At 44.8% G+C, this 24,782-nt stretch overlaps 3 protein-coding genes across 4 annotated transcripts in view; 1 reads left to right on the forward strand and 2 right to left on the reverse strand.

Annotated features, from left to right (window-relative positions):
- The window catches only part of LOC149339067 (uncharacterized), a 28,833-nt gene extending 27,261 nt beyond the window's left edge, over positions 1-1,572 (reverse strand). For both annotated transcript variants that reach the window (XM_089547885.1, XM_089547884.1), the window contains exons 1-2: positions 1,433-1,572; positions 636-782 (exon numbers count right to left, since the gene is read on the reverse strand). In XM_089547885.1, coding sequence (XP_089404011.1) covers positions 636-782; positions 1,433-1,446 — 161 coding nt within the window. In that variant the 5' untranslated portion in view covers positions 1,447-1,572. The remainder of the gene's footprint in view (positions 1-635; positions 783-1,432) is intronic.
- A 195-nt stretch (positions 1,573-1,767) lies between these two features.
- On the forward strand, positions 1,768-3,038 carry Ccdc56 (Coiled-coil domain containing 56). Its single transcript, XM_089547890.1, has 3 exons — positions 1,768-1,899; positions 2,045-2,230; positions 2,864-3,038. The coding sequence occupies exons 2-3, from the start codon at positions 2,050-2,052 to the stop codon at positions 2,932-2,934; spliced, it is 252 nt and encodes an 83-aa protein (XP_089404016.1). The 5' UTR covers positions 1,768-1,899; positions 2,045-2,049; the 3' UTR covers positions 2,935-3,038.
- Positions 3,039-3,416: 378 nt separating this feature from the next.
- Mccc2 (methylcrotonyl-CoA carboxylase subunit 2) overlaps positions 3,417-24,782 on the reverse strand; it is a 30,439-nt gene continuing 9,073 nt past the window's right edge. The window contains exons 8-17 of the mRNA XM_089547888.1: positions 24,285-24,349; positions 18,794-18,893; positions 15,679-15,774; positions 13,874-13,946; positions 13,705-13,781; positions 12,971-13,037; positions 11,727-11,883; positions 10,268-10,382; positions 8,664-8,749; positions 3,417-3,555 (exon numbers count right to left, since the gene is read on the reverse strand). Coding sequence (XP_089404014.1) covers positions 3,438-3,555; positions 8,664-8,749; positions 10,268-10,382; positions 11,727-11,883; positions 12,971-13,037; positions 13,705-13,781; positions 13,874-13,946; positions 15,679-15,774; positions 18,794-18,893; positions 24,285-24,349 — 954 coding nt within the window. The 3' untranslated portion in view covers positions 3,417-3,437. The remainder of the gene's footprint in view (positions 3,556-8,663; positions 8,750-10,267; positions 10,383-11,726; positions 11,884-12,970; positions 13,038-13,704; positions 13,782-13,873; positions 13,947-15,678; positions 15,775-18,793; positions 18,894-24,284; positions 24,350-24,782) is intronic.

Genomic DNA, 24,782 nt, shown 5'->3' on the forward strand with positions numbered 1-24,782 from the left:
AGGCAGCACACATCACGAACAGCACAAATAACTTATCTTCACGCTGTTACTAGACTACAAGTCATAAGAGCGTTAAATTCTTCAAACTGAAATCGTAGTATCAACTGAGAGAGCAGAAAAAAAAACACAAAAGTGGCATTGCTTACTTTGAATGGTTTTTTGTCGGGCAGTAATCGGACATCAAGGTAGACTTACTAACTACTAAAGCGCCAAGGCGACATTACACAAACTGTGCTTACAGTATGGCTCTACGCCGCTCCCTCGGCAAACACGATCCTGCTACAGAGCTTCTTGCGTAGACACTACACACAAACTTCGTGACGGTGGAGCAGCAGCACCGAAACGCCCAGCCTGTGAAAGCGGCAGGCCTTCGCCCGAAACTCAATGTGCGGGCGGCAACACCTAGCCCCGCTGCGTAAACTCATGCGCAGAGAAAACGCTTTGCAATCCCACTGAGCCAATCGCGCAAGGTTACATCGACAACAGCACAAAACAGCGCGTATGAAGCGATTCTGGTTACCACCGGCGCACGCGATGGCCACGACTTCTGACACCTGTCAAACGGCCGAGCAGGCCGAGCGCGCATCGCACAAAAGCACGGCAAATGATCGGAAAGAAGTCCCAGATCTACTTACTGCTCTTCGCTGGAGAAACCGTGACACTTGTTGTTGAGCTTCGTGGCGTTACTGCTGCCGTGGGAGTACCCCAGAGTGTTTTCCTCGAAGATTTGTCGAATGCAGTACGTGTATCCATTCAACTGTCCCTGTTTGTATAATTTCGTACTGCGAACGAAAACGACAAAACGCACGCTGAATCACGCGGCATTCACAGCAGCTGTGCATCATGGAGGACACTAAAACTGCGCGTACGCAGTAGTATTTCGCACCGATCACTCGAACTCATACAAAGTTAACATCACTCACTGTTTACATAGACGACTGACGTGAGAGCACGTATCACCGACTTAACGGGGCTGTTTTCAACGGCACCAACATCAAACAGCTGCTACAGCGGCGACAGAACTGCAGCGCGTACTCTTCCGCCGCAGAATAAATTACAGAAAAAGCAACGGGACGAAATAATCGCAAAACTGCAGCATTTTAGTGAACCACACTCGCGCAAATGTCCCTAGGCCTAATCATTAACACACTCGCGTCCCTTCGAAAGAGCAGAATTAGGCTTACGAAAAAAAGTGTTTAATCTCAGTGAAACAGTACGAGCTCACTTGAACACTAGGAACAAGAATTTTCCCTGACTTAAGGACTCAAAGATTCCAGATCGTTTCGGTGTCTACGTTAATTGTAGAGGGAATTGATCGCAAAAGAGTGTCACATTTGAAGGTCACTTTCTTAGGGCTAGCTTCACAAAGCATAAACATTGTCAAACGTATATTAAAGCGGAGAGCCACAAAAATGTGAGAATGGCTATTTACCCATTTTTGTTCATTATCGAGCTTCTCGCTATGATGTACACTTCCTAATCGGAGCCAATTAGGAGAATATATCCAACATCCGCGTGTAAAATCATCGTTTCAAGGGAAACCACAACAAATAATATGGCTGCCGTTGCGCTGACACAAGTTGATTCATCAACTTCTCAGTCACCTGCAAATTAGTATTCACAATAACTGCACAAAAAATTGTGCTATATATAAAACAATATTTTAATTTTATTTTTAAAAATAATATTTATATATAAGGAACTTATCCTAGCCTGATACAAAACATGAAACTCTGGTCATGTGCGTGGTCGATTGGTCGGCTTCAACTGGATTCATTCAACTTGCGTTGCAGCGCTGCAATGACTCCCATGTGGAAGTGCTTTTGAGTGTGTTTGCATTTTCCCTAGTTTTGTTGTCCGCATTCGTTAAAAATCGTTCCTACCGTGGTTAATTACAAGGTGAGGAACATTGCTATGGTGTTCCGTGTGGCTCGTTATTGCGGTTAACGCGCCTGTGTTATTTAGGTGCACACAAACAAACTGACCTGCAAGGCACGTCTTCTGCTCTACGGCGTCACCTTCACGATATCTTTTTTTCTTTCAGGTAAAATGTCGGGTGACAACGTAATGCCCAAGATCGACATTCAAAAAGAGCTGACTGGGTCGGCGCAGCTCAACTATATGAAGATCGTCGAGAGGGAAAACATGGAGAGGGTGCGGAGGCTGAAACGCATTCGCCAGAGGAACCTACTGACGGGATTTCTGCTCGCTGGTGGAGTGTGCGGAATATGTATCCTTTCTCTAGGCGGTCCTCAGTCAACTGTCTTTTGCACTTTCGTGCTATTGAAACAGGAAACCTATCGTTTTGGCGACCTAATTAGCGCATTCATTGTAAATGCAGGAGGCCACCGTGAACTCCTTGCTTAAATGCCTCCATCGTTTCTTAGCGGTGTGCTCTGAAGTATAGTCGCACGCTCAGCGCAGGAGCCAGCTCGGGAAAATGCATGCATAATGCTGTTGCTAGAAGTGCTACATATGTAGCAAACAGTTTTTTCGAGATTTCAATTCAAAGTGGATTCTAAGGGAAGAACTTAGGCTGGGGCGGGCAAAGGTCAGGTGGGCAGATGAAATTAGGGAACTAGGGTAGTAATGGCTAGCACAGGACTGGAGATCACTAAAGGAAAGCCTTTGTCCTGCAGTTGTAATTGGCTGGTGATGATGCAATAACATTGCGTACTTGGCAGGCGTGATAAAAGCCAGCGGAAGGATGCAACGTAGAGCAAACAATGAGTCTGCGTGACCAGTCTGCTTTTTTGCCTCGGGTTCCATCCGTTGACTGGCTTACCTGTGTTGAAGTTTTTTAACCTTTTTTGTAGCGAATTCTGGACATCCCATTTGCCTGATGCCTTAACTTGCTGTGCAGTTGCCTACTCGATACTTGCTGTCAAGCAGGAGAGCTTCCTTGACGACTTTGAGGAGCCTGCTCCAAAGTAGAGGACGTAGTGCAAATTGTTTTGTACATAAAGTATTCTTGTTGTTCCGTGATGTGCAGATAACTGAAATAAAGTGTGCTGAGTTTACAGGTATTAGCCAGGTAACTTATTGTCATTTGATTGTCACTATGCAGTCGCAAGGCATTGCCGTAGTTTTAAGGTTGAAGTTTTTTAAATTTTACTACAGAGGCTGTACACAATTTATTGCTTGCTGCACAAACTGCCACTGTCCAAGAGAAAATTTACCCTTTTGTTTTTTTTATAATGGGCTCCTATACAATGTACACCAGACGGAAATTGCCCAGTACTTCACTGGCCTCTGTATAATGAGTTTTGAAGTTACTTTTTCCACTAGGTCACCAAGTAACAAACCCGACAACAGAAGTTGAAAAGAAAAAAAAAAGTTCACATCTTGGGAATATATCTTCCTGGAATCATAACAACTATGAGCATACAACAGACATATTGTTTTTGTACATAGAAAAGAAATGACGTGAACGTTTATTACATTCTGAACACTCCAAAATGCGTTTGTGGAATCTCTGCATTTAGAGCAGCGCTTAATGACAGCCCCAGCACTTTTCGTGTGTCTGCAGGGTCGATGACACCGTCGTCCCAGATCCTGCATTGAGGGAGAAGACAGTGACTGCAGTTAGGCTATACAACTGTCACGAGTGCTTCACATATAGTAGAGAAAAAATTTGCTAATAACAGCATTCCACCTTATGCATTTCAAAAACTTGCATTGTCAGCATGGTGCAAAATTGAGAAGGTAGTAAATCAGCTCTAGTAATTGCCCCGCCGCGGTGGCTCAGTGGTTATGGCGCTCGGCTGCTGACCTGAAAGACGCGGGTTCGATCCCAGCCGCGGCAACCGAATTTCGATGGAGCCAAAATTCTAGAGGCCCGTGTGCTGTGCAATGTCAGTACACGTTAAAGAACCCCAGGTGGTCGAAATTTCCGGAGCCCTTCACTACGGCGTCCCTCATACCCTGAGTTGCTTTGGGACGTTAAACCCCAATAACCAAACCAACCATCAGCTATGACATGTTTAGCACAAGAGTGATTCACTTTTCAGGATGCCAACACCCACAGGAAGCTGCTTCTATAGTGCTTTTCATGCCAGCTTTTTATTCATGCGATTTCTAATTTTCCATTTTACTCAACAGGAGAAAATCTGAGTGATTTCGGTTGGTTGGTTTATGGGGTTTAACGTCCCAAAGCGACCAAGGCTATGAGAGCAGCGTAGTGGAGGGCTCCGGAAATTTCGACCACCTGGGGTTCTTTAACGTGCACTGACATCGCACAGTACACGGGCCTCTAGAATTTCTCCTCCAAAGAAATTCAACCGCCGCGGCCGGGATCGAACCCGCGTCTTTCGGGTCAGCAGCCGAGCACCATAACCACTGAGCCACCGCGGCGGCCTGAGTGATTTCAGACCATGCAGAATGCATATGCAAGCACGCCAAATGACAAGTTAATCACAACAGGTTTTGTTTGCACAAGAGCAAAGTTCTGGCTAGTTGGTAATGCATAGTGAAAGAAAACATCACAAACAACGAAAACGAAGACACGGGAAGAAAAAGATGTACAGTCTTTGTCAAAAGTAACCAGGCTCCATGGTTTGCTTCTCATTCGTATAACAGAGCCCTCACGGCTTCCATAAAGATCAAAAAGTTCTTTAAAGGTGAGAACACGGGTTCTTCTTACCATACAAAGGTTTAGAGCTTCAAGGCTGGCATAAGAGCTTTAATATACGACTGAGAAGAAAAACATGCAGTCGGGTTACTTTTGGCAAAGACTGTACATGTGTGCTGACTAACGAGTGAAATTTTATTTTGGAGCAAGGCGTATAAATAGGCTGTAGGAAGAGGTGGAAAAATGGGCAATGCTGCACGATATCCGGGAATGAGTGTGGTCGCATTGAAAAGTAAAAAGGATGCGAAGGAGGCCGCAAAACTGAAGATAAAAGCAATAAAAACTGGCCATGTCAAGGGGTGTGATAGGTAAAAAATTTTTAAACAGGCAAAAGAAGGTAAAAACAATACAACACATCAAAAGGGCAGGTAAAAGCATAGAGGCACAAATGATAATAAAAATAAAAACGATGAAAACAAGGCCAAAAAAAGGGGTTGAAGGCCATTCCTGGCCCATTTCCGGAAGGACTTATTACCAGGGATCGCGCAGCATGCCAAATTTTTTCACTCCTTCCTACAGCCTATTTATTTTAGGTTGTTGTTAGTCAGTGCTCATGTAAATCTTTTTCTTCATGTGTCCTCGATCTGCACACTGTTTTTTTTTTTTTGTTTGCTCACACCAATATTCGTGTGAACCATGCACAGAAACGAATGCAGAGCTAGCCCCGGAACTCCGACCAACGCATCTTTCTGCATTTCATACCTCAATGTAAATTTCCAGCGAGGTGCATTAAGGTGAAAAAATGCCGCATTTACTCACATAATTTGCGCGCCTCTAATTTATTACCCTGGTTTATGAAGAAAATACCTTTCAAACGCATAATTTGCGTTCCCTGCTACACCAGCGTCCACGCGCACCCACGTGCGGCTACGACAGGTGTGCACGGCAAGGGGACAAACTGCGCGCCGTTTACCCAGACCGCTCATTTTCCTGGGCGAAAATTTATAAGAGCAAACTTCCGGTAACCTCCGCCACATGCCGGGATTCGAAACTATCGAATCGTTTGCTGTATACAGTCGAACCCGCATATTTCGAATTATTGGCTATATCGAACACACCGATTACCCCCTTGAAAATACTATGTAAAAGTATAGGACAGTTGCGTTGTATATCGAATTCCATTTTCGCCAGCCATTGGATATATAGAACGCCGCGCCGTGCCCCTGGAAGGTGCGTTTTCCCCAAAGACATTCCTGTCTGGTCCTCAGCCGCCTCAGCGGAGAACATTTCCGCAGTCAGTCAGCAGGCGCAGGGTCTTTTTTTTTTTTTTGTTCCCCATTTTTGCGCCCCACCGGCGCGAGTTTTCCCGCTCCTCCCGTACCACCGGCGTGTGCTTGGTCAAGGTCATTGGAGCTCAGCGAAGAGTGCGCGGCAGGGAGACGCGCAGCGACGTTTCCAAGCCACGCTTCCTGGGGAAAGGAAGAGGGAAAAAACGGTCGCTGGTGGGTCTGGGGAGAAGAGAGAGCTCAGAAAAAAAAAAAAGCGAAGCCCAGAGCGCCAATTTTTCTCCCTGCTCTTTCTTTTCCCTCTGTCGTTCCTTCGCAGCCGCGTTGACTGCCACTTGCATAGGCTTCGCTCGGACCGCTCCTTCTGCGCCTCGCGTGTTTTTCTCGTGTGTGCCTGTGTTTCAAAGCGCGACGTGAAGCAGGCCACAGTAGCCAACTGTTTTGGCAAGGCAGGCCTTGAAGTGGCCGGAGGTGAATGTCCAGAAGATTTAGATGACGATGAGTGCTTGGACGATGCGTTTCGCGACTTGTCCAATTTTCCCGGCGCCGTTCCGTCCGAAGTGACTGTTGAGGACTAACGCTGACAGCGAAGTTCAAGCGGTAGCGGACCTCGCTGATGAGGACATTGGGCCGGAATAGCTGGCGTTCAAGACGCCGATTCCAGTGACGACGAGGGCAACTGTGTTGTCGAAGAAACGCGTCCGTGTACAGCCACTGAACTGGCGTCAGCGTTCCGCCTGATTTGGCGCTCTCGCACCTGGACAGTCTCGAGAAGATCGAGGCCAGTGTTTTGAACTTCGTTGCCCAGTGGAAAAAGCAGCTCAAAATTAGTGATTTTTTTTCCGCGAAATAAAGCGCTTTCATATTGCGTGCCCATACTATGTGATTCGTGGCTGTTCCAAACGGTAAGCCACAGTTTGATATGATCGCGAGCGCAGTTTTAGCCTATATCTGTATATCGAATTTTCGCTATATTGAACTAATTTCCGATCCCCTTCGAATTCGATATATCCGGGTTCGACTGTATATACTGCGGTACAACACGCGGTATATATGGCGCATTATGATCTTTGTAGTTTTTTTTATGGTGTGTTCGTGAATTCTCCACATAATTCGCACACCCCCTTTATAAAAGCTCAATTTAAAGAAAAAAAATGCGCAAATTACGCGAGCAAATGCGGTAGCGTATAAAAAAAACTGGTTGACCTCAAGACATTCCTTAGCTGGTGCATGCAGAGGAATGCAATGTTCATTGTGATGCTGGCCACAGTGATCAGTTAAAACGAAAATGGAATAGCGTGTGGCAATAGCGTGTGAGAGTGGTGCACAAAACTTGGGAAAGGCAGAACAAGTGTTTTTCACTGAAGGTGGGCGAGGACAAAGTCTGCGGAGAAAACATGTGCGTCAAGTGGGTCAGGTTCGTGAGAGATGTAGTTTAACATTTCCAAAATATCAAATGAATTCTGGAAATATCAGGGTCAATACTGAGCAGCATTGTGACAAAGCCTTGGTTACCATCATCTCAACCAAGGAACTGCAGCATTGTGTGCGTACAGTATTTTGGTGCACAGGAACAGATGCTTCAACTGGCCTGGTGATTATGTGGAGGAGTGGATCATAGATGTACAGTCTTTGTCAAAAGTAACCAGGCTGCATGGTTTGCTTCTAGCTCGTACAGTGGAGCCCTTACAGCTTCCCTGAAGCTGAAATGATCGTTAAAGGTAAGGACTGTAGGTCTTCTTACCTTCCAACCCCTTTCGAGCTTTAGGAAAGCCACAAGGGCCCCACTATACAAGCTAGAAGCAAACCTTGCAGCCTGGTTACTTTTGACAAAGGCTGTACCTTCAAACCACAAGTAAACTTGTTGATATGCATTGTTTTTATTTCCGGCCCAACTGGAAGTTGAAAAAAATTAGAAGAGGACACTTAAGACTACCTATATGCTTTGAATGCAAAAGCATTGTCTCATCATGAGTTCTGTAGCAGGGTTCATTAAAGATCCCTTTATAATGACACACCTACTCATTAGTATGCGGTCGTAAGGCAATGCGTACACTAGAGCCACCTTTATTCACCCAGAAGCAATGCAGTTTTGTGGCCTATGGGTTGCGTGCTCGCCTCGCAATCTGAATATCCTTGGTTGAAATCCCCACACTTTCGGAAGAAATTTTATTTTTCTTTGCTGATGATGTCACCAAGTTTATGGATGCCACTTTATCTTATGGTCTACTGCTGACTTCATGTGAGCCCAAGGTGACATCATCTGGGGTTTTTGGGAGCACTGCTGCTGGAAGCATGGTTTCGTTGCCGATGAGGCTCATAATGCTTCCGCATTAAAAAAAATTCCTCGTACATATGTACAAACCCATTGACACAGGCATAGTGATTCTACAGTCTGCCGCTCTGCCTTGGACTTCACCGTTCAAGAAGGCCAAGTTAGGCAACCAAATTAGAACCAGAGGTTCTAATCTGGGTCGTATTGCAGAGTATGGTTCCAGGCAGCCATGAATTAGCACAATTATTCATTGGCTACTGTGGCTATTCGTGCTTGTTCAGTGGCAGTCATGCGTGGCGTCATTTGTAGCATTGCCAGCTAGCACTCACTGGCAGCGCACTTAATAACGTGCCACTGCTACCAAGCAGTACACACTTTAAAAGCACAGCCCACGAAATAATCTCTGCCTGCTCAGACATTTGCACCTCTATACAGTTCACTCTTAGTTCCAACGCCATTCTGCTAAGAGCCCGTGTAACTCGGAAGCTGTGTCATAAACAGCCTCACCCTCGGTTCATGTAAGCATGCATACCTGGCACTTGCGTAGTAGGGGTTCCCTTCGGTTTCATATTTCTCTATGATGGGATCCCTGATGGCCTTCTCTTCTTCTTCCGTCCACTGAAGAAGAATGCACAACAGTGTGAACTGTGGAACCACAACACGTGAATAGCCTACACAAAGCAACCTTAGTGCATCAGCCATGCACTTTTTCAGTGGCTTCTAAGCTTGCACTGTAATCAGCAACTCCATGGCATGACAACAAAACTTTTTTTTTTCCAGCAAATCGTCAATTCACTATATCATGTCACACCTAATGTCTATCTTACCCCTGATATTCCCCGATCAACCAGGAGCCATCACAGCCTTAATGTTAAGCCATACTTCGCCCATACTAATAATTTCAAACACAACTTTTTTTCCTCGTACTATTGAGCATTAGAACTTAATTCCTGGCATAAAGCGGTCTCTTCCATTAAACTCATTTTTAACAGCTATCGGTGCCACATGATATTTGCTTTGTGTTGTGTTCATTGTAGATTGCTTCAATTTATTAGTTACTGCCTATCACATTGTTCGCGCTATGTATTCAACCATGTTAGATGTAATCTTTTCGTGTGTGTATTGTACATTGCCATTTTTACAAATGTTAAAACCCACTCCTGCAATAGCCCCAATAGGAGCTGCAGTATGTAAAAATAAAATAAATAAATAAAATAAATGCTCTTACTGGGGGGGGGGGCATCTGCTGAATATACATGTGAAGCTCATAACACAGTCGCATCACATCTGGTGAGCATGCTACATGCAATATAGGTTTTCAGTGCGCCTGAGGGATGGTGCTGATGGAACTCGCAGCAGAGTTGATATAAATACTCTACTCTTTCATGCAGTAGACTGGCAGAAGCAGACTATCACTGAGCCATTTCTTGCACAAAAGCATCTCGTGATAGCTACAGCGAGACTATAACAGCGAATGCAAATGAGTTGTGCCTGGTTTCTTGTTGTGAAACGAAATACACATCGAAACATTTTCGGTGTCCACACCTCTTCTGTACAACTGCCACAGCACGGCAAGGCAGCTGGTTGCACCTGAAGTAAATTCCTTCAGGAACATATTGCAACACCTCATCATGAACCATTGTGTTATTTCGCAAACCCTTGAATACGCAGCCACCATTTGAAATACTTAGGCCAAAACCAGCACTAGTAAATCGAAAGGGTAATACAGTTGGGAAATGGTCGCCAGCTTTTGAGATGAGGACAGTGCAACAATGACTATTTTTCCACATTTCCATCAAAGCCTTATTGTGCGCACACTGTTGGGAGCATCGAAAAATGTCGGGGACCTCCTCTGCATCTTCCTAGTGCGACGCGCTAACAGTGAAGCCCCCTCAAAAGCGGCAGTGTTGCTTGTGAAGCAGCCTCGCCACACAAAGAGCGAACAGCGCATGAGCGTGCAGTTTCGCCGCAATGGAGGAATGAGCGAACCATACGGATGGAAGTGAGAAACTCAAAACAAACTAGGTCTTCCAGAACCTGCCATGTTTCACATGGAAGGAGACAGTTTTAAAAGGGCGTTCTTGTCTTAGGCCTAACTAAAACGGGACATGTGTAGAGTGAATGAGTTGTCCTTACAGGCTTGTTCTCCCTGGCCCGCTGGTCCTTGGCGATGGTTGTCAGCACGCCGGCTGCCTGCTCCCCGCCCATGACAGAGATGCGGGCATTGGGCCACATGTACAGGAACCGCGGCCTGGAACAAGGACATATTCATAAACATGCATGCATGAGGCGCTGAACACGAGTGGACAGCACAACTGGACTGGACAACCACATGAGTGCCTGCGTTGCACCAGTACGGCAAGCTGGGACATGAAAGCAACCAAAGCGGGAATCGGCCACACTGTTATAAAAGAATGCAACTCCACGAGAGCAGAGTGGCATTACTTGCTACTCGTATCACCAAGCATTTTTTTATTAAAGAAGGTATAGCATCTTAAAGCAGCGCGATACACAGGACGAGAGAAAGAAACAAGAGACGACACGAGCGTCCTGTGTATCGTGCTGCTTTAAGATGAATCCGTTCCAACTTGCCCAGTTTTCTGTTCTCGTTAAGGTATAGCAGAGTGGCATTACTTGCTGCTTGTATCACCTTAAATATAGGGTGACATTTCAAGATCGTTCAAAACAGACTATACGCCTAGGCTGCTTCTGGGTTGTCTGAACAGTTCTTGCTGAACAGTTTGCTTTTATAACATTGTGCTGGGGCATCAGACTGAGCACAACACACATGAAATGACGAGACTGCTGAGATACTAAACAAAAAAAGCTACCGTTTATGCACATTTGATGAAAGGCTTGCCGCATTTTGTCAGTAACAGTATTTGGCACTGACTCAATCAACGAGCATAATTAAAAAGCAGCTTTTCAGCAGCAGCCGGGCTCTGTCCTTCAATGCCATCACAGTCAGCATCGCCAGATGCTTCGCCCCATTGCACTACTGCGCTGCAGAGAAGTTGTCGCAGTGGCTGACTGCTGCTACCCTCCTGCTCTTTGTGCCATGTGACCCCAGGCTCGAATCGCCCGCACGCTAAAGCATATTTCGTAAGTGGCTAAACGTATCACAGGATCAAAATCTGCCGAAATTACGAATGCACATACCGAGAAGTCGTGTATTCAGCAATGTATTTTCCGGAACAAAACAAGAGTAACGCTATGGACATTTTGAATGCACGCAACTTTAAGCCCATGAGTCTGACCCATATCAACGAGGTTCTACTGCGCATTGTCTGCTTAATTTTCTCAGCGTGAGAAGCTGCATGGAAAAGTATAAGGTCAGAACACGCTTCTGCCAGCTGGAATTAAGGAAAAGGTAGCATGGAGCTTCCCAGATGTGGACAGACCACAGTAGAACGAACGGAATTCTTTTCAAGTTCGTCCACATACTTCCAAGTTTCGATCACCATGAACTTTTCAGAAAACACAGTACTAGCAAACAGCCACCAGCTCCAGAACTCATTCTGCTTCAATGTTGTCACTGCACTTGCAGCTCTTGCACTTCACATAGCAAATCGCAGCAAGGAAAAAAGATACTCACGAGTAGGAACGGCCACACATGCCGTAGTTGCCAGCACCGTATGAGCCACCGATGAGCACCGTGAACTTTGGCACGCTTGCGCATGCCACTGCAGTGACCATCTTGGCGCCATGCTTGGCAATGCCTCCTGCTTCAGCTTCCCGTCCGACCATGAAACCTGCACCCCAGTAAGTGAAAAGGCCTTCATGTATCCAAAACAATACACACTCGGCCAGCACTCCCGTAGGACCCGTAGAGAACCAAATCAGCACAAAGGGTGTCTCAGCTCAGATTAAAAACAAAGCAAAGCATATCAAGACCAGTGCTGACGGCTTATTACGCAGCAGGAATGATCCAACACCTGTCACTGCCCACCAAAACAATGAATATGTAATCGCATGATGAACAACAAAATGCAGTTTCATTACATTATACTTACCTCCTCTGATGCAAAGTGAAAGCGTTGAACTGAAAGCTAACCCACTAACAGTACAAAAATTATAAAAACTGGTCCCATCTGAGCACTCGACTGAAGGCAAAGATGTCAGCTGCATTAGCCTGCTTGCCTTGCCAGAGAATACGGAACACTGTGTTTAATTCCGATAGATGGTATCACTTAAAGTTAGGCTTAAAAATTATAATGCCCTATTCGTCGCTCACAGAGATCATTACTTCGATATGGTGAATAGTAACATAAAGAAATCTTCGCAAGCTAACCATGCAACAGAAAAAAAAAAAGCCACTCGTAATGACAAAGTAAGTTGTTGAGCAGCGCTGTGTTTGTCTTTACATGTTTTTTCTCATCTTGTCCTGTTTATCACGCTGTAGATATGAACCACTCATAACGTTGCTGCATGTCACCAGTGCTACCCAAGAAATGCAAACAAATTAATCATTTCCTGCACTGAATACAACTTGCACTTTAACAGTTGTATAACATTAATTCAATGTTAAAAACAAAGCTTCAAATGTAATAACAAAGCCTTTATTAAAGTACACATTCTCACTGAGCCTTTGCACTTCTCTTGCAATACTTACAAGAAATAGATGAGCCTTGCATTTCCCTCACATAAAATGCAATTTAAAAAGTGAGAAAACTGTGTTCCAAGCTTATTAATTCAATTATATTGTAGTGTAACATATAAACATATATGTAACATATACGTAGGGAAAACACCGAGGAGGAAAGATTTTCACCTGAATTGAATTCACCGCATACAGTGGCTGACGTGGCAGCTATGGCAATGCAACCAAGCCTTGCTTACCAGTGATGTTCTGCAGGAAGATCAGTGGGATGTTCCGCTGGCAGCAAAGCTCTATGAAGTGGGCAGACTAGAAAGTGAAAAGAGAGACTTGTGTTCAAAGTGCCGGAGCATTTCTTTCGCTTTTTATTTTTTTTTGTTAACAAAATGTCAAGCCTGGCAGTGTTGAAAACGAAGAAAACAATCAGTTCTTTTGCATGATCTGCATCCATACTCCAAACCTGATATTCAGAAGAATTTGTCCCCAACAGAATGCACTGAATGTCTGGGAAAGTGTAACTGGTTGCAGTAAGTTCAGTTCGAGCAAAAAGCACGTGCTTGCCACTAGCACTCATTCCGCACTAAACTGAGGAGTAATCCCTCATTAGCATCCGCCCGAGTTCAGCCACATGGCTGCAAAAGAAAGCTATAAAGATTTCTTAGAAGCTAACAACCTGAAGAAACATTCATCCTGGTCCGGGCATCGAACCTGGGACCATTGCCTGACCAAAGCAGTCGCTCTACCCAGCTAACCAGGACAGTAAGCAGATTGTAAAGCATGGCTGACCTGGTCAACGACTCTAAACCGGAATGGTGATGTTAGTTCAAAGCATTTAGTTGGGGTTCCCCCCTAAATTGATTCACAAAGCAGTTTCTTTTAGCAGTGGACAAGGGTTCTTTCGCCAATCAGTTTGCTGGATTTGCAAAGACAAAATATATTTCAAGTACAAGCAAAGATTAAAACTTTCACGTCTTACTTTCACAGCGCACTCCGAAAACAACACCCCGTTGTTTGCGATAATACCAACAGGAAATCCATACAATCTGCCAAAGCCTGAAATTGAAATGGCAGGTGAGAAAGCAGCGAAAAGAAAAATGTGCTGGCAACCAGCAAAATCAAAAAACCGTGCAGCTCGCGATAATTACCTGTAACCACAGTCTCTCCATACAGAGCTTTGAATTCGTCAAATTTGCTTCCATCTACAATCCTGGCAATAACCTGAAAGAAGGAGAGAGAACAGCATTCAAAATTTTACAAACAAATAGGAGAAAATACGGCAGGTATACCCATGAAAGTTGGTGAAATACATGCAATTTTTGTTTTCATTAAATCAGAATAAAGAATGTCTGAGCCAATTTTGTCACAAACCCACACAATATCTCTCGTCCTTATCAAATATTATGACAAAATTTTCTCAAACGGAACAAGTGGGAATATCGACATTTCTCACATAAGAGCACAACAAGACAGCATAGCTGGTTTCAACAAGAAAACAAGCTCTATAGTAGCATATACTTAAAAAACAGCAGTTGTTAACACTCGGCCACGGTCTGTGGCATCTTGTATTACTCCGCTAGCCAGTCACACCAGCAATCAAAATTAGCTTTTCAATGTTTGATTTTATTAAACAATCCAGGTATCAAAATCCTAAAGTTTATAATCTTTTTCTTGTGATCAGCTTCTTGTTTAGGTAACAAGCAAAGTTTTAAAAACGGACTACTTTTTTGTCGTGCAGGAATTCTGTGCAACGATCTTGAATGTGGGCGGAGCTTCACCGCAGACTTAAGTTGTATCCATCTAAAATGAAGCTATTATGGCAGGTTTTGTGCATCATAAATTTCGGAAACAGAGTCCTTTCAGTAAAACTGCTTTTACTATTACCAGTGGCATACAAAACAGGCTTATCAACGTAAGGAATTGATGCAGCTTGGAAATCAAAAGGATGCAACGCACCACATTCCTTGCTAGCACAGATGCAAGAGCACCACATGAACAGCCACCCTTACGACAACCCAGCCAGACAATTTAAACTATAAGCAAAAAGAAAAATCTGAAAACTAATTTTCCAAAACAGCTTACTAGTATACTGCAACCTACTCAATAAAGTAATGCATTACAAAATTGAAACTTTCTTTCAAACACTATATATATATATATATATGGTTTGGTTTATGGGGTTTAACGTCCCAAAGCGACTCAGGCTATGAGAGACGCCGTAGTGGAGGGCTTCGGAAATTTCGACCACCTGGGGTTCTTTAACGTGCACTGACATCGCACAGTACACGGGCCTCTAGAATTTCTCCTCCAAAGAAATTCTGCCGCTGCGGCCGGGATCGAACCCGCGTCTTTCGGGTCAGCAGCCGAGCACCATAACCACTGAGCCACCGGCCATATATATATATATATATATATATATATATATACGCGATGCAAAATCTGCTGCACCACTTTGGTCACAGGCAGAGCTTTTAGATCATGCCAGATGGTAAACTTCATAGCAACCATATATTAAAATCCAGTGCTCTGACTGGGCCAAAATTCAAATTTTTAACCTTCCAAGATTCAAAATCAAAGCTTTAGCACCAAGTCAGCCTTAATATGCTTTGGAATCACTTTGCTTTGCTTTCTCTTCGCATCCCTCTTTTTTTCATTTTTTTTATACTTCTTTTCTCATCCACCTTTCATGCTGCTTGGAAGAGTACGTCATGCATGCCAACTAACCGAACTGCCACATTTATCCACATCACAGGGTTCAGCAAAGCCTTTTTCATCCTGACAGCCTTGTTGAAAGCATGGTGCCCAATGCAAAGCGTACGCCCACATCAAGAACCACCACAGCACTTTTGCTACAACAAATTCTGCCCATTTTGACCTAAGGCTTGTGTAGTCACAAGCAAGAGCATAACAGCAACGTAGCAAGATGATATAAGAAATAGACAAGATTACTTGCCTCCCGCACATCGTAAGGCCTCTTGATGTTGTCGCCTACGATACCATAAATGTCGTCGAGTTCTAAAGCTGGTTCCTCAACCTCTGTGGTCACCATCTGCAAATTGTCACATATAACATCAGAGACACTTGCGCATTCGTTGTTGCGCTGCACGTGAACATCTTTTCCAGAACGACAGGCTGCTAACAATCAATCGACCACTAAGTCTAACCGCTTGTAAGAGGATGCATAACTGCTGACAACAACATATCATGCTCAGTATGATCTCCAGCACATGAGAGGAAGTCACGGCACGCTTTCAGGCTCAGCGTACACATGCTGATCAGTACTGCACTGAGATGCAACAGTGAAGAGGCATTACAGTTCCTGTATTACTACCAAACACCCCTTCATTCTTGGTAATGCTTTTGCCTTTTTCAAATGGCTGGCCAAAAACTAAGAGATGAGCATGGAGAACTATGCATTTCACGTCATAGGATGACGGCTACATTTAAGACGTGTATGCATGCCTTCAATAGCTGCATCAGTGCTCTTTACGTGACTCACTGAGCAACCATTTGCAAATGAAGACCTTAAATGTCTTTGAGAGATTAGCCTGGAAAACCCTTCATAAACACTCAATCATCTTCCATTGACTTCATCTATCTAGAAGTATGAAGCCACATCCTTGGTGGGGATTGCCTCTTCTGCAGCCAAGAAAATTTCTCTTTCTTGAAGCCATGTCAAAAACGTAAGGTGCCAAGCTCATTCGAGTAGCAGTAAAATTCTGTACGCATTATGCTAAGCAAGTCATGACAGAAACTTCCACCAAAAAATATCAAAATGAGCATTCAAGCAAATGCACTAGCCGTTTGCTATGATACATAGCCACGAACGTATCACTCCAACCTCACTTGTAAACTTACATCTTCAACCAGGTTATCGCAGTCTGGTTTGGTTTGGTTTGGTTTATGGGGTTTAACGTCCCAACTCTAAAAGAACAATATCAGAAACCACAGGGCTTGATGTGGCAATTAAACTATTTCTGTTATTTGAGCATATAATGCAATCACATTTCGTACAAGTGCGTATCGTTTTATGCACATTTCAGAACTGCACTTCATTTTAAGCTAGCTATTATATTTGCTGAGTAATAACAATTAAAACCCTCCTGATGTTATCCCCGGGGCATTAAGTAATTAAGGAGATAATGCCCAAAATCATGTTCACAAAGCTCTATTCTGCACAATAAAGCTATCAGTTTCTTTTCAGATGTCCAGTGCTCATAAAAAAAAAATTCAAATTCCAGAACATATATTTACACAAAAACATTTCTTAAAAAAGTAACTTTTAAAATGTACTGCATGAACAGTACATAAAAAAAAGCTTTATTGGACTCCTCAACGTCTCAGGATTCATGTGTAGAGAACAGAAACATTGCACAGTTATTTGCTACGAATTGCCAGAGATGAGTGACAACAATCACAGAAAAAATGTAAGCTGCTACTACTAATCAACCTTAATGTTTATTCCCTTGTGTGCCTCAAATATCGCCTCACTTGACTTTACTTTTGGTCAAAGAAATGCGGTATCACAACCAGCGGCCTCAATCATAGGTCCATCATGGTGGTCCTCCGTCATTGCAAAGCCATAGAATCCGTGATGCGCTAGATCCATCAGAAGCACAATTCGATCACAATTTTCAACGACCATAAATACAAAAAAACAATTTTGTTAATTTCTGCTGCACCTTCCGCTGTAATTTTTCATCACAAAAACCTGAGGTTGACAAAAAGCATTAAGCAACTGCTGGCAACCCCATTCCTATGCAAATTACTGGGGTAAGTGCTGGAATAGATTTAGCAATGTGCAAAATAGACCAAAATATCTGTTAAGTTATTCAACACTGAGTCCGTAGAAAGGGAACATCGTCAAATATCAAAGGCAATGTGCACCATAGAACACACGTGCAGCAGTGGTGATGGTGCTTGATCATGCCGTAAGTGTCCTCTTTTAGTACCTTCACTGCACAAACCGAAAGGTTATAAAGATGACTCATGGTATAGCCAGGCACTTTACATCACTCTCTAGCTGTTTTCTTTTCTTATCCAAGCAATAAATTATCCCAAACTCTGTGCACTTGGTGGTACCAGCCCACCCCATGGGCCGGCAAGTGCTTTAACTTTCAAAGTGTGCTGTGTGTAGCACTCTGTAAATGGGTGAGGAGAATAAAGAAGGCAAAGGGTGGGATGTAAAGGTACGTGACCCTACACTCAGAATCAAGGGCTTTAGTCATGTTTACCATTGTGCACACACCCCAGGTAAATTGGCAAATTGGTTTTTGAGGAAAGCAAACAGCAGTGCTCAGCCCTCACATATCTCGGTGGACACCTGAACCACAGAGTTGTAAGGGAAGGGAGGAAGGTGGGAGCGCAGGGCAAAACTGCACCATGCAGTGCAGGTTTGAAGATGGTTGTTTGAACCACTGGCGGTACCAGTCATACCTAGATGCAGCCCCTCACCTGAAGCCAATCCAGATTAACTGGTGTAATCCCGCCAGTGCCCAAATAAAAGAGCATCTGACACCATGAACTTAAATGGGAGCTGGTGGGGATCGCACTGGCAGTCTGAATATTCCGAAGCCTGGAATTAGCGGGGGTCGAATTAACGACGTTTTACTCTACCATACATATGATAAATTTAATGTATGATAAATTTAATTTAATACTTCTTAGACGAGTGTCTAAGAAGTGCACTTGTGGTTTCCATGATGATGGCGATAAACTGTTACCGTGCAAGGGCAGCTTTGGCCAAATAGCACCATGGCACATTGTGTTTAGGTCTACTCAAGGCGGGATCAAAGACCCATTTTCCCAAGCGTGTTTCATCTCGGATAAGCTGGGAACCAGGCCCAGGGGAAAGCTTGTGCCCACTGTATCACTGGTGGGTGCCCAGCGGCACTGGAAATCGAACCTCACACCTCCCGTATATGAGGCAGATGCTCAAACCATTAGGCCACCGCTGTGGTCGTTTGTGGTTTCCAGATGGCAGCACAAGCTGCTGCAGGTTTTCTAGTTTACAGAGCCAACATACTGCTTTACACATCACAGACAAAGTGCCTTGGCCAATCTCTCACCTGAATGGGCTTTCTTCTATTCAAGTTGCTGACAATTCTTCGTGTTATGTGCAAGGCATGAACGTCATCATTGGCGTAGTGGTCTGCTACACCCGACTGTCTGAAAGCACAGAGTGAGAGAAGAAAAATGAGAATGATAAAACATAAGAACGAATAAGCACCGGTAACGGAACCGATTATTAGACGTGAAGTAACATTCAGGCAAAGAATGTATGTTGAGGTAATCAGTCACATGCCACTTCACCACGATGAAAAACCTGTGAGCGTTCAACTACAGTGTAGAAACTTCTGTTCCACAAACTCAGAGTTGCTGCCACCAGACAACTTACACCATGACACTTGGCAGCTATTCAGTCTCATTCCTGTACAAACACCCATGCGAAAACGCTTCAAAAATTTACTTCTTTCTCTGACACAAATGAAATGATCATGAAATGGAGCAAACAACTTGGTCCCGCATAGCCCAATTCTCCGTGGACTACTTCGCAATGGCTGCCACAGTATGGTGTCGATTTCATGAAAATTGCAATACTTTTGCATAAAATTTTGAGGCTAATGTAGTGGCTGTTCCATATATAGTTAAACCTGGATATAAGAAAAGTCTGCAATTTTTTGTCACTAGCTGGTTTTCGTTATATGCACTTTAGATGTGAAGACTCGAACAAAAATGGAGAATGGAAACCAAAATTAAAAATAACTATTCAAAAAATCGCCTAGCAAATGCTCATGGTACCTACACGCACATTATTCAAAGTCAAAAACACAAAAAACATTTCGCAATAGTGTTGATGATGTGATAGCGGCAGCAGCTGCCACCATCTCCGCCGTGTGAACGACACCATGACGTGTGGGGCGGGGAGAGAGGGATAACTCAACAATAGCTAATAGAAAGTCAGTGAAGCGAGTTCGTTATATCAAGATCAACTGCCGCAAAACCTTCATTACACAGAGTTTACAAACACATGTGCTTCAGTGGGGGCGGCATTGGGGAATTCGCTGCAAGGACTTTGCTACATGGAGGTTCGTTACATCCACGTTTAACTATACACAATTTTAACACGACAGGTTAACGCTCTCGTTCTGCAGAAAATCTGGCATTGTTGGCATCGGCGTTGTGAGCGAAAAATCTCTGGAGTAGCAACCTAGGTGGGCCACCTGGGTCACATAAGCTTGTGGCACCATCACAACCCGCCAATCAGATTGTGAGCAAGCTGCCCATCGTGGCAGGTGGCAGTTAAAATAATGACCCCTCACGAGAGGTTGCTCGGGAAGAGCAACCTGGGTCGCACAAGGCCCAGCGATGGCAGCACCTGCCATCGCAAGGCAGTGGTGCATCGCTTATCTGCTGCACCAGTGCGCAAGGAGTGGTATGATGACTGTGAGGGATCTATGAATGTAAAGTAGAGAGTGACGTGTTCCCCATAAATGGACATTAACCCATTAACACTATCGCGGCATACACTTAAAGGGGCCCTGAGACGTAGATCAAACATGAGGTCTTTATGCTTTGTATGCAAAGTAAGGGGCATTGTGACGCCTGAATGCCCAAAGTGATTTTCAAAATCTTAATATTTGTAATATTTTAGTCTTCTCCAGAAATGCTTGTCTCGAGCCGACGGTGTCGCAATGCAGCGACCATTTTCTGCAGCAGAAATGAGGTGCCATCCAGACTGGGCGTTGCCTTTCTGATTGGTCGGGTGTGAAGTTTGAACCTTGTTCCTTTATACTCGCGAAATGGATTTAGAATATTATGTCTCCGAGTGCAAGTAAGCTTTTTGTATGCCACAAAAACTGGAAAGAAGCAGGGAAAGTGAACAAAAACTAATAAGAACAATGTGAGGGCAATACTTTCCATTTCTCTTCAAACTTTCGCGGAGGCGAGCGCTGTTGTTCAAACCACACCACGGCAGCAAAAATAAAAAAGGGGGAAGCTGGTCGACACACCTCGCCCAAAAATGAGAAGAGAACGGCCAGACAGGAGGCAAGGTTAGGGGAGGACCGGTGTTAGCCTTCCAATCCTACCAACAAAGAAACATCGTAGAGCTTCCTTTGTTGAGTTAGTCACACCTGTCTATGGCACGTACTCAAGGGGGGACAACGCCATCAAAATGCGCGACTGAGGGCAGCCCCACCAAAGCAATAATTGCATGCAAGCTTCTGCTGCGTGTGTCCTAGGTGTGGTTCTAATTGGAAGCACCCAATGTCAGCACTGAGTGAGTGAAATGGGTGAGTGAAACGCACTGTTGTGTGGTCTTTTTATTTTGAATTTTCTAAGAGCAATAACTTTCGTTTGCATGCCCCAATTTCAATAAATCTTTTTCCACTGGTCTCTGGAATATATGATGAATCCATATAATCAGATTAATCGGCCTTGAGGAAAACATTGCAGTGCCCCTTTAAGGAAGAACTTAAGTGTACCCACCAATATTTTTTAATTCTTGAAAATGCTATTTTTTGAGTGATCCTTGTTACACCTGGCTGCCTTCATGTTCTTCGAGTGCATGTCAAATTCTTTGTGATCAGCGTTTTTATTTGCTTGAATTGTGACTACACCTGTACCGTATTTACTCGCGTAATAGGCGCACTCGCATAATAGGCGCACCCCTAGTTAGGGCGCGAAAAATCAGATTTTTTTATTTCCGCGCATAATAGGCGCACCCCGAACTTGGCACTGTGATCAATACTGTATTTACACGATTGCAAGGCGACGCCTCGCCACCCCCCGCTTCCCAATCTTTAGTTTAACAAAGTTTTTGCTGAACTGACTACTAGTCCCTACTAGTGCTGCTGCCGTCGCAGCTGCTGCGGACCCATAGCACATACAACGACATCGCGTAGAACAGCCGCACACAGTTTTCAGGGATGCTCACTTTAATCGTCTGTTTGGAAAGCTTCATCTCCAGCCGGCAACGTTCCCGACTTAGGCCCGCGAAAACCTCGGCGCTTGGAGTCGCGTACGAAAATTTAGGGACGCCGCAGTCGCAACTGCCGCACTTCTCGGCCACGTCGTATTTTCCGACCTGCCGCACGCTTGCCGCGTTCGAGAGCAAACACCCAGCCATATAGCTGTTAAGGTGCTTGCCCGTCGAGCTAAAACAGCAACGCTCCGAGGCAAAGCAATAAACCGCGATAACTATCGCGCTACCGCAAATCCCGGCACTTGACAGCAACAACAACAACAACAAAAAAAACGAGCTGATTATAGACCAGATTTTTTTACCCTCGCACGCAGGCTGCGGACGCGCGCCTACTCTCGACGCCAGTCGCCATCTGTCGGCGCGCGCGGCCCGAGGGACTGCGGGACGCGCCGGCGCCGCGCATAGAACGCATGTTTCCGTGTTCGCTTCTGCCGTTGTTGTGCTTCATCAGCTAACGTATGAGGGTGTGTGCTGTGCGTCACTACTCACATTTGCCCTCTTCCAGACAGTGCTGCGGTTATCTTGTGCGCAGTTACTCGTTAACGTGACATCCGAGTGTAGTCGACCAAGTAGTGTACGGACTGGAAACCGGCACTTCTAAGCAGATTTCTGCGCTGTCGTGTCGTTTGTCGTCGCCTTTTACGTGCGATATCATCTATGATAATTTTATGCATCAGAATGTAGATCTATTGATTTGACTCAGTGGAGTAGTAACTGGATAGGCGAGCTGCAGACTGAAGGTTGTCCCGACGGAGCGCGTGTTTTCGATCACCATGTACGTGTTCGGCACCCTTGCGCTGAGCTTGCTCTTGTTCCCATTAAACGCATTTCATGCAGAGGATTGTAAGCACGACCGCTACCGATTTCAGCTGCTTTTTCCGCACGCATGTTAGAGGTATCTGGGGAAAGGTTTATCTATAGTATCTTTCTGCTGTTGGTATCTACCTTAGCTTGGTTTGGTTTATTAAGGTTTTACGCCCCAAAGCGACTCAGGCTATGAGGGACGCCGTAGTGAAGGGCTCCGGAAATTTCGACCACCTGGGGTTCTTTAACGTGCACTGACATCGCACAGTACACGGGCCTCCAGAATTTCGCCTCCTTCGAAATTCGGCCGCCGCGGCCGGGATCGAACCCGCGTCTTTTGGGCCAGAGCAGAGAGCCGTAACCACTGAGCCACCGCAGCGGTGCGGTATCTACATTATTCATAGGAAAATATGCGCGATTTCATTACATTTTCCACACTTAGCCAAACGCCTACGCAACGCTCTCACACGCGGCGAGAGCTCCTGAATAAAATAACGCGACTTCGGACCTCAGAATTAGTGAAAGCTGGATTAGCTGCTCATATCTATTCAAGCTTTTATAAATTAAGCGGAAGTACGTTTTTATGCACCAGGTTGCATAAACCATGACAAAATTTGTTTTCTGTTGGCGCTGCGACTCAGTTGAGCTCACAGCGGTAATTTGTTGATAAACTGGCGCGGCGACAAGAAAGCCGTTTGTGGAAGGGGGGGGGGGCTTTATGGCCGGCAGGAAGGAATAAGAGTGCATGGGAATTGGAACTGCATACTAGCCGCACACCTAATTCTTGATATTGAATAAAAAGTTTCTTTGCGGTGGAGCACCAAGACGGAATTCGATTAAGCACGAGCGCGTTCTAAGCGCCGGCACAATTAACTTGAATGTCAAACTAAATGTCATTAAAACGCGTCAATGCTATCGCTTTGATAACGTAAATACTTCCTGCAACACAGCCACGCAGCGGAAGTATGCTCGACAATGTTTTTTTAGCGCCCGAAGCGCGGCTATATGCAGGCGCGGCCGCGGAACTGCCGCAGCCCCGCAGTCCCCAACGAAACGCCCGCACCGCGGCGCGCCAGTCGGTGCAAAATGGCCGCGCCCAGGAGAGGCTCAAAAATCTGGTCTATAGATAGCGAAAGCTCGCGGCGGAGAAAAACGATGATGATGATGATGATGAGCTTGGCCTTGTGCGGCGTCTGGAAGCTCCTGTGCGCGTGTGTGGCCTCCGCGATCAAGCGCCCGTTGCGCGCAGCCGGAGCCGATCGCGGAGGCCTCGGCGCGTGCATTCCGAAAGTTTCGGTGCGGCCCTTACACGGACCTTTTTTTTTTAACATTTTCTTCGCGAAAACGGGGTGCGGCCCGTACACGAGTGCGTTTACGCGGTGTGTTCAATTTTGCCAGTCGAAAAATTTCCGGAAATTTTACCCCGCGTAATAGGCGCACCCCGAACTTTGAGCCGGATTTTCTGGAAAAAAAGTGCACCTATTATGCGAGTAAATACGGTACTTGTTTTCTCTCCAACTGTTCTTAGTTATCTTCTCTGCTCTGCTTGAAACCCTTGGGCTACAGTAAAAAAATAAATGTGCAAGCTTAACAAGGCAAAGAGCATGGTCGAGGCAAAGAGCTCTCGACCAATAGCTACCTACTTTTACAATAACTAAATTTTATTCAGTTTTGAAATTATAAACCAATTAAAAAAATATTCATTCAGAGATCTCTGTAAATCACAGCTGTCTTACTCCTGAACATGTGAAAAAAGGACATCTGTTTACCGGCAGTGAAGATCGGCTCCACCCAAGTCTTCAGCACTAATTTCTTCCCCAGTGGCCGCTTTCACCTGAAACAAACAGCAGACAATGTGTACCTCTGTCTCATGCTCACCTGTGTCACACTAACCTGGCAGCATTGGTTACTGCAGACATTTACAGTCAGTGCAGAAATTTCATGGACAAAAAGGGACCAACATACATTGCAGAGCCCATATTAATGCAGATATTGTAGCAGCCTCAAAGCCAGAAATGACAGATCTCCTCATGACAAATATTCAAGTTCTTGATACCGCTACTAAAGCAAAAAATGCAGCTGCCTTCAATAACTCAAGAATTGACTATCATAACCCCAAATACCCACAAGCTCGTTGGCTCACTAAAATGAAAAGTTAAAGGGACACTGAGGAGAGCTCTATTAATATTTTTTTTATAGCAAAATCCGATAGTTCGGCATTTCATGGCTTTGTTGCCACTTGGCCGGCAGTGAAAGATGCATTTATT

This window comes from Amblyomma mixtum, chromosome 6 (assembly GCF_055824585.1).
Source record: "Amblyomma mixtum isolate Tamu chromosome 6, ASM5582458v1, whole genome shotgun sequence".
NCBI lineage: Eukaryota > Metazoa > Arthropoda > Arachnida > Ixodida > Ixodidae > Amblyomma > Amblyomma mixtum.

Bases quoted from the DNA above. Each gene is read 5' to 3' on its own strand.
- Ccdc56 (XM_089547890.1), top strand. From the start codon at position 2,050: ATGTCGGGTGACAACGTAATGCCCAAGATCGACATTCAAAAAGAGCTG. The intron at 2,231-2,863 runs GTATCCTTTCTC...CTTGCTGTGCAG, and splicing joins TGGTGGAGTGTGCGGAATAT to TTGCCTACTCGATACTTGCT.